This window comes from Microcaecilia unicolor, chromosome 7 (genome assembly GCF_901765095.1).
Source record: "Microcaecilia unicolor chromosome 7, aMicUni1.1, whole genome shotgun sequence".
In the NCBI taxonomy this organism is placed as follows: domain Eukaryota; kingdom Metazoa; phylum Chordata; class Amphibia; order Gymnophiona; family Siphonopidae; genus Microcaecilia; species Microcaecilia unicolor.
In genome coordinates this window covers 123,021,448-123,040,791 of record NC_044037.1, presented here as the reverse complement: position 1 = coordinate 123,040,791, position 19,344 = coordinate 123,021,448, and the positions used below count along the sequence as shown (strand labels likewise).

The 19,344-nt window shown below is 43.1% G+C and overlaps 1 protein-coding gene across 1 annotated transcript in view; it reads left to right on the top strand.

Moving 5' to 3' along the window:
* MMP25 (matrix metallopeptidase 25) overlaps nt 1-19,344 on the top strand; it is a 426,665-nt gene that overhangs the window by 214,999 nt on the left and 192,322 nt on the right. The window contains exon 4 of the mRNA XM_030210435.1: nt 12,971-13,251. Coding sequence (XP_030066295.1) covers nt 12,971-13,251 — 281 coding nt within the window. The remainder of the gene's footprint in view (nt 1-12,970; nt 13,252-19,344) is intronic.

Sequence of the window (19,344 nt, the reverse complement as noted above, 5' to 3'; positions counted from 1 at the left end):
CAAGAAACCCTCCCGTTCGGTTTCTTCCCGGAGCCTAGTGGGTTTCGGGACCTAGTCCGTACTCGGCACTGGCTAAGAGGGAGATCAAGCCTCTCTTCGACCCTTTACCGGGTCGGTCAACTACCCAGAGTATACTCGCCTGTCCACTGTCTTCGGACGTGGCCTACCAGCGCGCTCTTCTCCGGAGTTCGGGAAAGGTGTCTTGCCGGAACCACGCAACCCCACCACCAGCCAGCCGGTGTCTATCAGCCCTCCTTCGGGGGTGGACACTGAACTCAGCGGTGGCCACTCACCACCCGCTCGGGGGGGGGGGGGGCGATCACCCGGCCTGACCGTGCGGTGGGGGAGGGGAAAGAATATAATCCGTTTCCCTCTATATACTCCTGGTTGGCTCGCCAGAAATGTAACAGGATTCTCGGCTAGTAAATCAGGAGATAAGAGGCAACTGGTTCCGAAGGCAAGACAGCTTTTATTGCTAGCAATGTACAGCACTGAGTTCAGTCTCAGGATACTGTGTGTCAGAAATCAGCTGACACTTACATTTATACCTCCCCTGTGGGCCTGCGCATTAGGCCCCTTATACATCACAGTTGGCATGCGCAGTAAACATTTGTAGTTCTTGTAGTTCTTACAGTACATACACACGTCATAACACTGAAATGATACTGGCAAGGAAAACGAAACTTATCGTCCCATTTTAGCACACACACATAATCACACAATGCTTTTTTCACAGAGTTGATAAGGCTCAATAGAGCTTAAGGCTCAGAGATGCAGGGTGGGGGTGGCGACACTCCCAGACTATCTTTTATTCCTGTAGCGTCTACGTGCAGGCTGATTTTGTGTGCAAGCCTTGGCTACTAAATGTTACAAGCGGTTATCTACTCCTCCTGCATTCTGTCTCAAACAATTATTCCAGCATCTTTGGTATTTTGCAAGCAGGAGCTGACAGTTTGTAGTTAAGGCACAGTGCAAAAGAATATAAAAGTTCTGTAAAAGTTCTGGTTTGGAATGTGGTATAAAGAAGCCAAAGTCCTTGATTAGATATGCACAGTTCCTGAGGTAGTCCCGTCAGTCCTGATCCGGCACCGATACAGGCCAGATCCGGCCGCCACTCCTACAGTCATATGGAATGGCTGATGTGCTTCATAATGGATACCTAAGGGTGTTCAGTTGGAGTTCTGGGATACATATGAGGAGGCCTCAACAATGTATTATGAGAAAAAGGAAAGTGTATTTTGCAAATGTAACATAAAAACATAACACATAGCTGACATATCTTTGTAATATTCTTAATTATGTAAAACAAATGTACAGTAAATTACAGTATGACCTTTCAAAACAATAGCTAGTAGCCTTCCCGACCAGTACTGTGGTACATGTGTGAGGTAGTAGCAGTAAGTTTCATGTGGTGGCAGCATACATTGAAGCCACCTGGCCAGTATCCTCTCTGCTCTACAGCAGCCATTTAGGCTGAGGGTATGGGGGAGCTGAGATACATGCCTCAAGGCACCTCATAACTTCTATGAGAGCCTATATCTCGGTCCACATCCCCTCCATGATGGTGACCAATAAGGCTTCACGCACCCACTATCTCTGGAGCCTTATGATCATCATCATGGGTAGGGGGCTATTAGCTCAAAGGAGGCCACTGTTTACTGGGGCAAACCAGGATCAGTAGGTCTGTGGACTGGCTCCTGCAGCTGATGGCCTCCAGATTTCTCTGCAGGATCTGGTGAAGTGGGGATAGGCTCCAGGCTCTGCATTGGCCCCATACCATCCATTGTCTCTGCCTCCCCCTCTCTCCCATCATCCTCACTGCTTTGCTCGGCCTCTGACACTGGCTCCACCATGACCATTACAAAATTGCATTGACCCTTTCAGTGAATGGCACAGGTACGCAGACTTGGGATCATGTGCTTGGCACATGGGGCACATTGCCACTTGTGTCGGTGAATGGGCTATGATTTGGGGTGTAACCATCCTCTTTGTGGCTGCTTCTCCCAGCTGTACAAATGCACATGGGGTGATATGCATTTAGATCATGAATGCAGGCATGGGGAAGGGGCTGACAGTATGGCTTTCCACCTTGTTACAGTGGGGATGGTGTTTTAGCTGAAATGGAGTATGTGTGTGTGTGTGTGGGGGGGGGGGGGGGGGGGGGGTGCAGAATTGGTGTGTGGAGTCTGAGCTCTTTCATTATAACTTTTGGACCATGGGTCAATTTTAGCAGACAATGGAAAAAGTGCTGGTACTCAGTACCCTCTCAAAAAAAGCCCTGCTTCTTCCATTCTTGGTCTTGGAGATGACAGATGAGGCACACCAATAAGAACAGATTGATCCTCCAGATCACGGTGTATCTGGTTTTTAGGCCTCCAGTTCTCTCATTATGCAGAACACTCTGTAAGACATGAAGGGATACAACACACTTTATTTGATTTTAACTACCGATAACCATCACTCCTGCCACCATGTTTGCAGGATCTCCCTGTTCAGGGTCCAGGGGTGCTTTGGGGGTACATATCAGAGGCGTGTGATACTTAGACATCTTTTGGCCCAGGGCTGTATGCCTTAAGACATGATGCTCCCTGGGTCATGCTGCCTCTGAGTTATATACTGGGGGAAGCACATTGGAGGCTGTTGTTGCTGTGAGAGCCATCTGTCTTACGTTCCCCAGAGTGAGGTACCATCTACCTCACAGTAGATTTAGGAGGTCAGGGGAAGATGGAGTTGTGACAGGGTATCCTATAAAAACCTGGCTTTTTAATTAAGCTTTAATGTTCCCTGATTCAGTATAAGAGGACTTGAATTCAGTCTCACAACTTTTCTTCTTCCCTCCTCCCCTCCCTTCTCATTCACCCCTCTCCTTTTCGCTTTTGCCTTCTATGACCCTTCCTACTCGCTGCTCTATAGCTTGTGCCTCCTTCTTACATGTGTATGATTTATTCCTTTTCTATCTATTGTAGTTCCTTTCTCCCTATTTATGTACCCTTAGTTTTGTAAACTCCTCAGGTCTGCAAGTTAGGTTGAGCAGTATAGTAAATTCTAATAAACTATCTATTATGGTCAGTCCTGGCTGGACTGGGAGGTGCAGATACATGAGCTGGACAGGTGTCTTAGGCATGAGGTGAAGCAGAGGTTGTGTTCTTGCATATAAAGCTTCACTAGGCAGCATGTGTACACTGCGATGGGTGTGGGGGCTTGTGCCAGATGTGTTTGCTCACCTTTCCAGGATCTGCCAGATCTTCTCCCAAACCCTCCCTGCTGTGACCTTTAGTACCCTGTGCCTGCCCTCCCAGACCATCAGGTGTTCATTCTGGATGACAAGGTGGCCAGATAGTCATTCTCCTTATCAGAGGAATTTCTCTCTCTTCTGACCTCCCATCTGTTCTGCCCCTAGTTTATAGTGTAACCCTAAAAATGTGTTTAATGCCTTTAATGCTATTCTCACTTCTAAAGATTTTTACTGTTGCAATCACTTCCTACAATGATATATGAACAGTGCATTGTGTGAAATGTAGTCTCACATGTACAGCAACCCCCCCCCCCTCGCTTGTTTGTATAAAGTTTGATACTAGTGGCCTATTCTACTGCAAAGCCCTCCTCCCCTTCTCAATCAAGCTAGATTCCTTTGTTTACCTACTATCATTTCCTGATTATTTCTACTATCTTTCTTCTGATGGGTCAGCTAGGGTATGATCTGTCTCTCCAATTGAAGACTGTCCTCTGGGACCACCTCTGCTACCTGGTCTCAAGTTCTGTCCCTATTGGTCCTTCTATCTCTCTCCCCTGGGCATGTGGGTGCTCTTCTTGACCCCTCTGGCCAATGAGTTCAGACATTCTCCAGCTTGTCTGGATGCACATGTTTCATGTTCCCCTGAAGAGAACTCGTCTTTTTACCTTGTTCATTCTTTCTCACAAGATATTGCACAAATCAGCATCCCATCTCTGAAACACCATCATTCACCTATCAGCTCTCTCACCTCTGCCATAAAACTTCTTTCTTTTCAAATTTCCATTTCCACCCTCCGTTACAGCTCTCAGAATTATGAAGTCTCTTGCCTTGGGGCAGTAACTTCTGAGAAGCTACCAACTATGAGTAAATTGGCTACATTTATTCAATAAAAGTAAATTTCAGAAAAGGGTGTTTGCTGCTGTGCCGAGGTTATACTGTCTGGTTGTTTTAGTACATATCTGCCTTAAGAAGATAATACACTTTAAGAGACCAGAAACACCATCTCCCCTGTGCATGTGAGATGTCATTGGTGGGTACTGTATATATTGGGTGTGGTGACCCATGGGCACATGGCTAGCCAGGTCATTGCTGTGAGGAGCCATTTGCATGCTGTGCAGAGCTAGATGTTTTCTTCTGCAAACAGGGACTAAACGGATAGTGCTAAACATGTGTCTAGCTCTATATGTTTAGTGCCACCACTGGGGGCCCTGCTGGACATTTACCATGCAGGCGCTAGACAGCCAGTTTCCATGTCAAGGGTACCTCACAGATGAAATTACAACTCGTATTGTTGCAGGAATGGATGCATGAATTACCCCTATTGTTAGCAGAATCTGTGGTACTTCAGGAGTCAAACAGCACACACCAGAATGAGGGAGAAATCTTCTTTATTTGCCAGCAAACAAAGCAGGACATCAGTTCTAGCTCTCTTCTCTCTCTCTCAGCTCTCTGGATGTTATGGCTTCTGTCTCAGCTGCTTCTCTTCTTCTGCTGTCTGTCTTCCTTCAGCTCTCCTTCTCCTGTCTGTTCCTTCTGACGTAAGCTGCTTCTGCTCTTACTTATATACAGTCATAAGTCCCTCCTAGCCCCCCTTACTCTCCAGATGGTAAAGAATAGATTAATTACCCTGTCTGAACTAATTATTACCATACATTACTTAAAAAATATCAATTACATAGGTTTGATATTTCTCAAACTGACCTATGACCTGGGGCCTCTTACACCAGACAATTTGGCACCAGTCTCTTACATTTTATTATTATTAAATTCTCATATTCCTAGTCAACTCCATACTAACTACTAATTGAACTCTGGCATTCATTAAGGGGTCAAGGGCCAGTCTTACTTAATAGCATACAGCTATAGTTTGTTATTACTTTCAGGACCATTCCTACATTTACTTATAATTAATCAAGACTTTTCCTGACCTTTTTCACCCACCAGCTCCATACATTAAACCAGCCAGGACTGCAGAAAACTCAAACCATATGCTGACCTTTTCACTACAATCCTACTCAGAACGTAAGGCAAAGAGTTGAACAAACATTAGATTTAAAAAGGTATTCTACATATTAACTACACAGAATACACATATTCTAAAATACACAGAATCAGTATTCCTTATAAGCAAGAACTTCTAAAATCTAACTCATTTATATCTAGAATTATTTAACCAGCTTTAAACTACTTTTAAACTACAGCATGTCTGGCTCATGCTTTGTTCATTCATAATAGTATACAGATGTGCCAGCATTTAGCAATCCATCACTCACAAGGGGTGAAAGAAATTTCTGTCTTTGACCTTTTAACCCAGCAAGGCTAGATTTCTAAATAATCTGAACCATCTGGCATTCCTTCATCACTTGCAGGACTGAAGAGTTAAAACAGAATTTAACCACCTTTAAACAGAATTAACACTTAATATAATTTCTTATATATAATTATGCCCATGCTGCCTCAGTATAAGGGCAGGGCATACATGTGTTTGGCCATGTTGGACATTTTCAGCATCATCTGCACCCTTTCTGAAAGTTCTATATTTCTGTTTTTACCATCCTGTGATTTGGGGGGCTAGCCACTTATCTCCTGTATATTTTTGACAGCTTTTAGATGTTTTGGTTGGGACTGGAACTAGGTCGATTTTGCACTACACTTACATGTACAGCCCTGGAATTACAGAATCTGTCACAAGCTGTGCACGTTTTCCCTAAAACATCTATATTCACATTTCCCTGACTTTTCTAAAATGGCACTGCACAATTCTAATTTGTGTTTCCTCATCTAAATTAGAATCAATTCACATCCCTGCTACAAATTGATTTTTGTAAGGAGATAGCCTGCAGGTAAGGGTTTAGATTTCCAACCACTCACAGCAATATAGTTTTATCAGCATTTAATTTAAGAGAATTTTTAACCATTCAGCGAGATATCCTCATTAAGCAATGACTCACAAATGTGACTGTCTCAACTATCAATGGTACTATGAGAAAAACAATCTGAATATCATCAGCATGTATGTAATAGAATAAACTAGAAGTAAAGCCCAAAGAAATAAAAAACAAAACAAACAAACAAAAAAAAACAAAAAAAAAAAATATATATATATATATTTATATTGAAGAGGACAGGGGAACACCACAACCCAGAGACCAAGGTATGGAAATGTTTCCATTCTTTTATATCCTGTAGCAATGATTTTTTAAGAAAGCAGAGAAACAAGACTACACAAAACCTGAGATCCCAATAGTATCAAGTTTCACTAGCAACAAATCGTGGTGTACCATATAAAAAGCTGATGATAAATCCAGATGCATCAATAATGCACAAAGGGGTAGAGCCACGAGCAGATGTCTGGGTGCATAGCTTCTACCACAAGCATAATACCGCAGCATGCAGGAAGCAAATTGCATGCAAATTTTATGAGCAATGAATCTGAGGCAAATGTAGGGGTAGTATACCGAATGCATGCGCACAAGGTTTCGCAGTAAACACAGCTTCTTGTGCACATGTCCAAACCAAAAATGAAAGTGTCAGCACAATCAGTGCTTGTTTTTCTGTGCCTAAATATAAACATTGCGCAAATTGTTTTCCACTTGAAATTTTCAAGAGGTTCATATGTGTTTTCATTTTCAGTTTTGTTTGGACATCTGCCTTTAAAACTTGCACGGGCTTCCTTCTGCTTGCATAAGAAGACAAAACCAGCACTTTAATGTGATTGATAGATAACAAATCCTCTCTGCAAAACCTTCTACACTACCCCAGACCATCATGGAAAAATTCTCACATTGTGTAAGAGTTAAAAGTGGGCAGCATATTCTCTGCATACCACAGAATACCTAAATTACCTCATCAACATATATTTTTGTACAATTTGTGGCTGAGTTTTCCGCGTCAGTTAATATCCATGCACAAGTCCTCTCTGCATTCCTCGGCGCTTACAACCAGCATTCAACCCTTTGTAACCCTGCAGCCTCAAAGTCCCTTATCCAAGATTAATTTAAGTTCCAAGACACGGGGTATCATACAAGTTTTAATGTTGTAAATTTTTCAAAATCCTGATTGCTTAGGATCAAGAATATTGAAGCTCTCTAAGGAGAAAGTTATCTGTGTGGGATACCATTAATATGTGTTATTTTATGTTTATTCTAGCATTTGATATACCACCTGCCAGAATCTAAGCGGTTTACAGTTAAATAAAAAAACATTACTCAGTTTAGGAAAAGAATGCCATTACTTAGATAGGACAGTTAACGCAATCACTCAAGAGGGGGTAGATAAAAGGTTTAAAACAAGGTATAGAGAGAATGAAAAACTGACAAGCAGTGCACCTTCTATTCTTTCAACCCTAACAACTCAAAAGGGAATTCATGACTTTACCAACCCATAAGTCAATTCATAAAAGTATGTTTTTAAACAGGATTTAAAATTCAGAAAAGAGGGTTCCGATCTAATGTATTTCAGTAACTCATTCCATAGTCTTGGAGCCAGATAGAAAAATGTTGAGGCTTGAGTACTTTCATAATGAGCCTTCTTTAATGAAGGAAGAGTAAGTTGATGACTATCTGAGCATAAAGACTGTGTCGGAGTATATGGAATGACCAAATCTGATAGATAGGAAGGAATTCCCAAGTGATAGGCTTTAAAAGTCAAACAAAAGATCTTAAATTGCACACTGAATGCAATATGTATCCAGTAGAACATGACACAGGGACAAAGTGTGTCCCCATCCCAGCCCAATCCCCATGGGTTCTGTCTCCATCCCCACCCCATCCCCGCAGGTTCTGCCTCCATCCCCGTCCCATTCCTGTGGACCCTGCCCCATCTCTGTGGGCTCTGTCCTCATCTGCAGAAGCCTCGAACACATGATTTTATATTTAAATCTTTATATTAAGTATAAAAAGGAACAATATGCTGTGCAACTGTTGTTTATAAATCACAAATAGAAAACAATAATAACAACAAGCAATTATAATAGCCCCCATCACCACCACCCTGTACCCCAACAATAGCTGACTTCTACTACCACAGGGAATCCTAATCCACCCTGTTAAAATGTCCAGGGGTACAAAATACAACCCATTCTGTATGCCCTAGAGGGAAGAAATATGCCCTGTGAAGCACTGTTATGATTTTTTAATCTGTGGAAAAATAAGTCATCAACAATCTCAGGATTCAGTCTAGCTCTCCTGTCTTTTCCACAGTCCTTCCTGCAATAAAAGATGTCTTCTTAGAAGATGTGCTGGTAGCAGGAATATACAGGATTCCCCCATGCAAATTTTGCTAGTTGTGGCTAGCATGTTTGTTTGTTTTTCCAAAAAATCAAAATATCTTCATCTGTATTACTCAAATAACAGTCCAGTTCATTAACAGGCTTCAAAGTAGAAAATGACATGGGGACAAAGTTTGTCCCTGTCCCCATGGTTACCTCGGGTCCCGGTCTCCATGTTATTCTCTAGTAACCAGTGCAAAGAGTGTAATAAAGGACTGACATGGTCATATCTTTTTGCACTATGTAGAAAGCAAGCAGTCATATTTTGTAGGATTGTATTCAGTTGGTGCTTGGTAATACCTGCTTAAACTGAGTTGCAATAGTCCATACAGGAGATTTAAAAAAGCTTGAACAGGAGTATTTAATGCAGGAAAACTTAGAGGACCCCGTAGGAGACTAAGAGGGGTGTAATCGAATGGGGCGCCCAAGTTTTCCTGAGGACGCACTCGCAGGATGCCCCTGCAAAGAGGCAGGGAAACCCTTATTATCAAAACAAGATGGGCGGCCATCTTTCGTTTCGATAATGCGGTCAGGGAGGCCCAAATCTCAACATTTAGGTCGACCTTAGAGATGGTCATTCCATGTATTCGGCAATAATGGAAACCGAGGATGCCCATCTTGGAAATGACCAAATCCAAGCCATTTGGTCATGGGAGTAGCCAGCATTCGTAGTGCACTGGTCCCCCTCACATGCCAGGACACCAACCGGGCACCCTAGGGGGCACTGCAGTGGACTTCAGAAAAAGCTCCCAGGTGCATAGCTCCCTTACCTTGTGTGTTGTGCCCCCCAACCCCACCAAAACCCACTCCCCACAACTGTACACCACTACCATAGCCCTTAGGGTTGAAGGGGGGCACCTAGATGTGGGTACCGTGGGTTTGTGGTGGGTTTTGGAGGGCTCACATTTACCACCACAAGTGTAACAGGTAGGGGGGATGGGCCTGGGTCCACCTGCCTGATGTGCACTGCGGTACCCCCTAAAACTGCTCCAGTGACCTACATACTGCTGTCATGGAGCTGGGTATGATATTTGAGGCTGGCATAGAGGCTGGAAAAAATATTTAATTTTTTTTTAGGGTGGGAGGAGGTTAGTGACCACTGGTGGAGTAAGGGGAGGTCATCCCCGATTCCCTCCGGTGGTCATCTGATCAGTTCGGGCATCTTTTTGAGGCTTGGTCGTAAGAAAAAATGGACCATGTAAAGCCGCCCAAGTGCTCATCAGGGACACCCTTCTTTTTTCCATTATCGGTCAAGGACACCAATGTGTTAGGCATGCCCTAGTCCCGCCTTCGCTACGCTTCCAACACGCCCCCATGAGCTTTGGTCATCCCTGCGACGGAAAGCAGTTGAGGATGCCCCAAATTGGCTTTCAATTATGCTGATTTGGGTGACACTGTGAGAAGGACGCCCATCTCCCAATTTGTGTCGAAAGATGGGTGCCCTTCTCTTTCGAAAATAAGCCTGTAAGTTGAAGAAGTGTCAAAAAGCCTAGTTGAAGTACTCGGAAGTTGGCTTTTCAATAGTAAGATGAGAATCAAATTGCATCCCTAAATAGCGGAAGAACTTCACAGGACTTCCATGTCAAACAGAGGGGACACTAATGATAGCAGTGAATCATAAATAGGTATCCGACATGCAGTTGTTTTTTTCCGGATTTAAGACTAGTTTGTGAGACTGTAGCCATTGTGATACAGATTTTAAACAATCCTGCAGAGGTCCAGTATCCAAAGTGACAGATGATGTAGGAAAAAGCAAGAGGATATCGTCAGCATAGTAGAAAGCCCTAATGTTGTGATCCAGAATAACATTTGCCGATGGACTAAGAAAGCTATTGAAGAGCAATGGGGAGATGACCGAACCTTGATGGACACCATAAATGAGTTGGTGAGGAGCAGATTGGGATTTGGTACATACTATAAAAGAACAATCGGTCAAATATGATGTAAACCAATTAAGAACTGTATCACCTAAACCAACGTTAGAAAGTCTAGATAACAGAAGAGAGTGATCAACAAGATTGAAGGCTGTGGACAGATCAAGTGACACCACAACTACTAAATTCCCTGAGTCGAGAATGGAATGGATTTCACTGAGGAAAGCAGTAACTATGGTTTCCATGCTATGATGTGCACGAAATCTGGACTGGCAGGGATGCAAAATAGAACAATTTTCAACATGACCAAGACATTGTTGGAAGACAAGTTTCTCTAATAACTTTGAAAGATTAGAAAATGAAAGATAATGAGTGGGCACAGAAGGATCTAGTGTGTTGTTTTTTTTTTAATATTGGTCATTTGACCGTTTTTTTTCCATAACAATGGAACAAGACCAGATGATAGACTTTGAGTTATCATATTCAATACAAAAGGAAGTAGGCCATGTTCAGTCAGTGTCAGCCAGGACGATGGTATAGAGTCCAGATATGATGTAGTAAGCCTCATGGATGTAAGAACAGAGCTCAATTCTTGGAGAGTTGGAATTTGAAAGGAAGTCCATCTCGAAGTTAAGGAGGTTTCGTCTGAGGGGACAAGATCAGCTACCACAGGATTAGAGGATACCTCAATCTGGAAACCATCAAGCAATGTAAATTAATTTCTAAGGTGAGCAATCTTAGAAGAGAAGTAGTCTGCCAGCATGTCAGCAGAGGGTTGAATGTGTGAGGAACTGTCCAAACTGTGAGTGGTAAGTCAGCTAACAATACTGAATAGCATTTTTAGTCATGGATACAATAAGCTTCTGAAAATGAGACTTTTTAGCAACCTTTACTTGTGAGTTGTAAACATTACGATGGTGCTTGCAAGCTTGTAATAACTCAGGTGTGCGGTGTTTACACCAATGTCTTTTTGCCCAACAAGACTGCCTTTTCAGTAGTTGCAGCTCATGATGATACCAAGGTTACTTTTGTCTGGGGGCACTAGGAGCACATGTTAAAACATACCTTTACTGGCAGGGTTGCCAAGGCTCCACCAGCCACAGGAATGCAGGGCCCAAGCCGCTCCTCTCCTCCTTGCACTGCTTCTGTAATGCAGAAGTCAGCCAGCAGCATGCCTTCAGCCTCCAACTCCAGGACTCCCCGAGCATGTTCAGTTCCTGCACGAACTGAGCATGTGCGATAAGTCCAAGCAGCGGCAGCTGGAGGCACACCACCGATTTCTGTATTACAGAAGCAGCACAAGGAAAAGGGGAGTGACTCAGGCACTGCATTTCTTTGGCTGGCGGAGCTTCAGCATCCCTGCCAGCCATTTAAGGAGGTGCTGTAAGTATGAAGGGGGCCTGAGCCCAAGGCCCCCCACCAACACCACCATGGCAATGCCACTGGTCTTCCCTATTACAGAGTTTTGTATCTGCCACAAAGAAGCAAATCTTACCCGACAGTCCTTCTGTAATATCACTCACAAAGATATTAAAAGATACCAATAAACCTGTGCATTCATTAACATGCATTTGGCTTGTAGTGTACCTTAAAAATTAATGTCCAAAGAATCAATTTTACATATGTTAACCTGTAATACATGTAAAATTGATGTACATAAAGTTGATATGTATGTTTTCAAAAGTTCTATTTCCTTAAACCCCCTCGGCTAGCATATAGGATGATAACTTGGATAGATATGTGATCTGTAATTTTAGGAAGAAAAGTTCCTAAAACTCCAGTCTATTTTACCAAGTAAAGTAACAGATGATTATTTATTTATTTATTTATTGCATTTGTATCCCACATTCCCCCACCTATTTGCAGGCTCAATGTGGCTTACATAGATTTGTTAACATTGTTATATAAGGAAATCAGATACAGTTAGTAATGTGTAGCGATTAAGGAAGGGAGATCAGATACAGTTAATAATGTGTAGCGATTAAGGAAGGGAAGAGGGAAGAAGGAGGAGAGTTGTTAGGGTAGTTGTATATGGTGGGCGTTCATTATTGATTGGGTAGTGAGGTGGCTTGGTGAGGTTATAGGTTCTCATTGTAGGCCTTGTTGAAGAAGAATGTTTTCAGAGATTTTCGGAAGATAGTTGTTTCTTTGATTGCTTTCAAGTCAGTAGGTAATGCATTCCATAACTGCGTGCTCTGGTACGAGAAGGTAGCGGTGTGCATCAGCTTGTATTTGAGTCCTTTGCAGCTGGCGTAGTGCAGGTTGAGAAATTTGCGGGATGATCGCTCTCCCCCTCCCTTACCATTTTTAGCACCTAGATAGTAGTGGGAGGGCTACATACAGAAAAGTTATGTAGATATCTCTACTTCCATTGGATATCCTGAAAATCTGACTGGCTAGGTGTGTCCTGAGGACTGGGTTGAGAACCCCTGATACAAAGAGAGGCAGACAGACTGATAAGTGAAGCAACAGAGGTGAAGAGAGTGAAATTACAAAAAATAAAGACAAAGATAAAAGGAAAGAGACATTGAGAAGTATTCCAAAGTGCAGTCTCATGTTGAACAATGTCCTCATCTTTCTATTCTCTACCAGGGTAAACAGCTTTCCTCATGCTTCACCTCTGACTCACCAAGAAATCCACGATCTTATGCTAAAAGCATTAAATGTATGGAGCAAATCTTCAGAGATCAGCTTCCAGGAGGCTTCAGCAGATGCTGATATACTTATTGATTTCAGTCGCTCACACCATGAGGATGGCTACCCCTTTGATGGTATAGGGGGCACCCTGGCCCATGCATTCTTCCCTGGAGAACACCCTATCTCCGGTGACACCCACTTTGATGATGATGAGATCTGGACCAAAAGCTTACCAGGTAAATGTGGTAAGGTCTACAACAGGGTTGCTCTTCCAGTAGAATAGAACCTCCAAGAATTAATGATCCACCTCCCAGGAGGATATGCAGACAAGTGAAGGCAAAACAAAAGAAATAAATAAATCAAAAAGTGATATGCAAAAAAGATAGAAGAAGGAATTTGGAGAGAATACCAGTTTGGTCATTACAACTTCTGGTAAGGGACAAAGGGGAGCCATGGGTCGACTCTAGTAGTGTTGTTCTGAACCAATGATTCAGTAAACAAGTTCAAATATTAAAGAGACAAACAGCAACAATATTGAAATGATATCAAAACATATGTACCAACAGTTATCACATAGTTACTACAGTGTTTACTCCCCTTCTCCTCTAAGCCAGTGGTTCCCACATCTGATCTTGGAGGCACCCCAGTCAGTCAGGTTTTCAGGATATCCACAATGAATATTCATGAGAGAGATTTCATGTAGTAGAAACAGTGCAAGCAAATCTCTCTCATGAATATTCATTGTGAATACCCTAAAAACCTGACTTGCTGTGGTGCCTCCAGGACCAGGTTTGGGAACCATTGTTCTAAGCTTTTTCACTGAGGGTGATAAGATAAATCACAGTTCTTTTCTGTGAGAACAGACAGGTGAATCAGTTCTTTGCTTAGATTAATTTACAGCTTTGCAGTAAAACAGTGAGTCCCATTAATATGCATTATTAGTAAATAGGCCCAAATGCATAAAATGGATCTGTGGTAATGCACATTAATGTATTTTAATGAATGATAACATGGTAGTGCCTTTTAGTAGCCCTTAATGGTTCTTCTCAAGTAATAGAAACATATTTTTTCCTTCTCAATTACCCTTATTGTCTCATTAGTTAATCTGTCATTTCTCTGTCGCTTCTTTATTAAACATGACTTGAAAACTACTATTATTGCCTATAATATTGTGGGATGAGGAAGACAGGAAAGGAGGGGCTGGATTGATGAGCATAGTATCTCTTGTCCTGTTCTCTATTTAGTCCAGTCTCACTCCTCCCTTCTAGTTCTCTATACAGGACAGGAGGGAAAGAATATGTGGTGGGGGAATATCCAAGAGTGTGCAACCCAAAGAATTTCATTTTGTAGCATTTCTCATGTTACAGGAACTTTTTTGTTTTGTTTTACAATTTTTTCATTTCTATTCAGAAAGCATCCTCTTTTGGAGCATTGCATACTCTTTTCTGACAGTGTGTGCATGTGTGCACTATTCACACATGCACAGCGGTGTGTGCATGTGCACACTAAAGGGAAAGTGTATGACCTCTTTCAGAAAGAGTGTGTCTTCTTCATTAACAATGTGCACTTTTCAAAAAGTATGCACTCTTTCAAAAGAAGGTGCAATCTTATAAAAAACAAATGAAAGAAACAAAAACAAAATAAAACAAAATAAACAGGATGGGAGTTGGTCCAGAGGGTGGCTGCTAAAATGGTCAGTGGTCTTCATCCTAAAGCATATGAGGACAGACGTAAAGATCTCAATATGTATACTTTGAAAGAAGGCAGGAGAGGAGAGATACGATAGAGATGTTTAAATACCTACATGGCATAAATGAAAGGAAGCTCTGGAATGAGGAGGCATAGTTTGAAGGTGAAATGGGATAGGCTCAGAAGTAACCTGAGGAAATACTTCTTCATGGTAAGGGTGGTGAATTTGTGGAACAGCCTCCTGGTGGAGGTGGTGAAGATGAAAACTGTATCTGAATTCAAGAAAGCTTGGGACATTGATACATTGCATGTCATATCAAATGAATACACATCCCTAGGAATAACAGGAGGGGATCGACTAGAGAGCAGAATGGAAAAGAATGAGGCTGGAACAAATGGAGTAAAGCTGTGGGCGGGATGCAGTAGAGGTATGTAGATAGCTGTGTGGCTGTTGGACGTGAGGATCACCTGGTCACTTACCTGCCTAGTGCGAAGGTGGCGGACCTCACGTGTCACCTATATAGAATTTTAGATAGTGCTGGGGAGGAGCCGGCTGTCTTGGTACATGTGGGTACCAATCATATAGGAAAATGAAATCGTAAGAGGATTGTGAAAAATTACAAGAGAACTTTATGAGATGGGAGACTGGGCATCCAAATGGCATATAATGTTTAATGTGAGCAAGTGCAAAGTGATGCATGTGGAAAAGAGTAACCTGAACTATAGCTATGTAATGCAGGGTTCCACATTAGGAGTCACCAACCAGGAAAGGAATCTAGGTGTCATCATTGATGATACTTTGAAACCCTCTGCTCAGTGTGCAGCAGTGGCTAAGAAAGTGAATAGATTGTTAGGTATTATTAGGAAAGGAAAGGAAAACAAAAATGAGGGTGTTATAATACCTTTGTATAGCTCCATGGTGCGACTGCACCTCGAATATTGTGTGCAGTTCTGGTCACCACATCTCAAAAAGGATATGGTGGAATTAGAAAAGGTAGAGAGAAGGGCATGAAAACAATAAAACAATAAAGGGGATGGGAAGACTTCCCAATGAGGAAAGGCTAAAGCAGCTACGGCTACAGTGGAGGAGTAGCCTAGTGGTTAGTGCAGTGGACTTTGATCCTGGGGAACTGAGTTTGATTCCCACTGCAGCTCCTTGTGACTCTGGGCAAGTCACTTAACCCTCCATTGCCCCTGGTACAAAATAAGTACCTGAATATATGTAAACTGCTTTGAATGTAGTTGCAAACACCTCAGAAGAAAGGTGGTATATCAAGTCCCATTTCTCCTTCCCCCTCTTCAGCTTGGAGAAGAGATGGCTGAGGGGAGATATGATAGAGGTCTATAAAATAATGAGTGGAATGGAACGGGTAGAATAGAACGGGTAGACATTAATCAATTGTTTACTCTTTCCAAAAATACTAGGATCCAGGTTGCCAGGATTAATGCCTGCTGCACTAATCATTAGGCTACTCCTCCACTCCCTGAAACTGCCCATCATCCCCCAAGACTACCTTACCCACAACTGACACGAGAACACACAAATTGCCCCAACTCCAAAAACTACCCCCCATAACAGCCCACCACCCCACAAATTGCCACATCTCCACAACTAGTCCCCCACAACTATCCCTACATGCCATGAGCAGGACTAGATTAAGCTAATGGCAAATCTGCACATACTTTGTGCCCACATGTTTAAGGAGGAAGTTTCTATGCTATAGAAGTGAAGTTTCTGCATGTGTGGGAGACAGAAGAGAAATGAATCCCATCGAAAAGTGCCCCAATACATTTCTATGGAGAAACACTCCCAACAGCTGCAACATATATACACTGATTTACTGTAACACAGTGATTATGGAATTGCATCTTTCTAATTGCCTTCCCCAATCATATTTTCTCCTGATCACAGACACACACAAAGCATGCATATAGATAGATAGATAGATAGATAGATAGATAGATAGACGCACTCACACATATCAAAACACAAACACATCCATAAGAACATAAGAATAGCCTTACTGGGTCAGACTGACGGTCCATCCAGCCCAGTATTCTGCTTCCAATAGTGGCCAGTCCAGGTCACAAGTACCTGGAAGAATCCCAAATAGTAGCAAGATTCATTGCTACTGATTCCAGGCAAGCAGTGACTTCCCCATGTCTATCTCAATGGCAGGCTATGGACTTTTCCTCCAGAGAGTTGTCCAAACATTTTTTTAAACCCAGATATGCTAACCATTGTAACCACATCTTCCGGCAACAAGTTCCAGAGCTTAACTATTTGGTTGATTGAAAAAATATTTCCTCCTATTTGTTTTAAGTATTACCACAAACATTTACATACACACTCACAACCTGTCCCAGAACACACGCACACACGCATTTATATGCATAGCGGTGGGAAAGAATTTTATGCACAATGATCTGTATGCCAGTGGCGTACCAAGTGGGGGGGGGGGGGGGGGCGGTGGGGGCAGTCCGCCACAGGTGCACGCCGCTGGGGGGTGCCGCGCGCCTGTTGGCCGAGCCCGCTTGTTCCCTCCCTGCTGCTCCCTCTGCGCGGAACAGGTTACTTTCTGTTCCGGGACAGAGGGAGCAGCAGGGAACGAGCGGACTCGGAGCCGACAGGCGCGCGGCACCCCCCCCCCCCCCCAGCAGGTAAAAATGCACCCGGGGGGACCGCGCTGCACCCGGGGGGGGGGGGCGCATTGGCGATCTGCCCCAGGTGTCAGCCAGCCTAGGAACGCCACTGCTGCATGCGTTACCCATTTGTGTATGTATTTAAAACAAAGCTTGATATTTAAAAGTATAATATCCACGTATGTGTTTTACAGGATTTCTCTGGAAGGGGTGTTGTTGGGGTGATCATAAGAGTTGAGTTTATCAGAATTTCAACTTGGGGAAGGGGGGTGAGAGGGGTCTTAGGGACCCAGAGGCTAATTGAGGAGGATGAAAGGCTGAAAGATTTCCTAGGGTATCAAATACCATTCCACCATCCTTGCATACTTCACATCCTTTCCTGCATGTTCAGGTAAATAACCATAGCAATGTGGAAGACAAGGGGTGAACCAATGCAGAGTGGTGGTGAGAAAGGGGGAAAAAATGAATGCGGAACAAAGGGGGCAAAACGGAGACTGGGATAAATGAGTGCAAGAGAATGAAAAAGTGGAATGGAGTGAAAGTGAGCAAGGGATGCTGGGATGATGAAAGACAGAACAGGGTATGAGAAAATGAGCAAGGTAGACTGGAGGGATGAAAGTGAACAAATGAAAACGAGAGTGAGTGGGCTTACAGGTCTTCTGGGTGGATTCACTTCAGCAGGACTGCAAACTCACACCCACACCACAGCCAGATATGAGTTCCTCTAGATTACTAATAAGACAGGCACAACTTTAAGCAATGCTGGTGACAGAAAAGTCACTGGCAGAACAAAACTTTCACTTTAGAAATTATAAATTCACCTTAGGGAAATAAGCACTTCTCAAATAAACGTAATTTCTTAAACCCAGCTCTCTTCAGAAACAGGAAATCAGCAAAGAACTTGCTTCTCTCAGAGTCTCACTGTTCCAGATTCACAAAGCCAAACTCCATCACTTTATCCAAAAATTCTTTTACATGTCTTGGTCTTAAAGTCAGAATTAAATCCAAAAATTATCTAAATCCTCTAACCAAAATCTAGTACTTCTTCATTTTCACCAGTTCACATAAAAGTTCTACAAATTATCCCAAAATTCAATTTTAAATGCTCCTAAGCACTAATTTCTCTTTTCCACACACCTCTTTTTGACAGGATTCTCACCAGATGTTCCAGTCAACCTTGCTTCTGATCCACTTTAGCACAAAATTTTACCAGACTCACACACACAACTCTGACTCTTCAGAGTCCACCCTGCTTCTCCTCATACTTTCCCTGCATGTGCCCCTTAAATAACTTCAGGTCCCTAATGCCCAGATGATCAAAAGCACTGCACAGTTCCAAACAGCACTCTAAAAACAGGATCAGAGATAATAGCATGCAAATTTATGTGCGCTATTATCTCTGTTCATAGGGTAAAATGTGGGAGGATTGTGCCTCAGCGCAATCCTCCTGCACTTGTTTGACAGGTCTGGGCTGTCAAAAGCCCAGACCTGTCAAACACAGGGGCTGGAGGTCTGTGGGACCACCAGATCCCAAACAGCATGGCCCTGGTGGCCTAGTGCCCCCACCAAACCCCCAACCCGAGCCAGCAACATGGATCTCCAGTCCCCCGACCCCTCGCAAGCACAAGTTCGGGGGGGGGGGGGCTGGAGATCCAGTGGGTCTCCAACCCCATAACCCCCCCAGCATCCCCCCACAAAAGCCTTGTTAACCCAATGGGACGCAAATCAAGCCCCCCCCCCCCCCGATCTGGTGGTCTAGCGGCCCTTTCCCCCTCATCTTTGTGGGAGGAGGGAGGTAGACTCCTTCCTCTTCCAGCAGCACCGCCTCGAAAATAGCAGTGCCAAACCCTGTAGCTTCACACCATATAAGGGAGTGCTGGATCACTTTAGGGAAAGGGAAATAGGACTTGATATACTGCCTTTCTGTGGTTTTTGCAACTGTATTCAAAGTGGTTTATATAGTATATATAGGTACTTTTAACTCCTAACCCTTATTC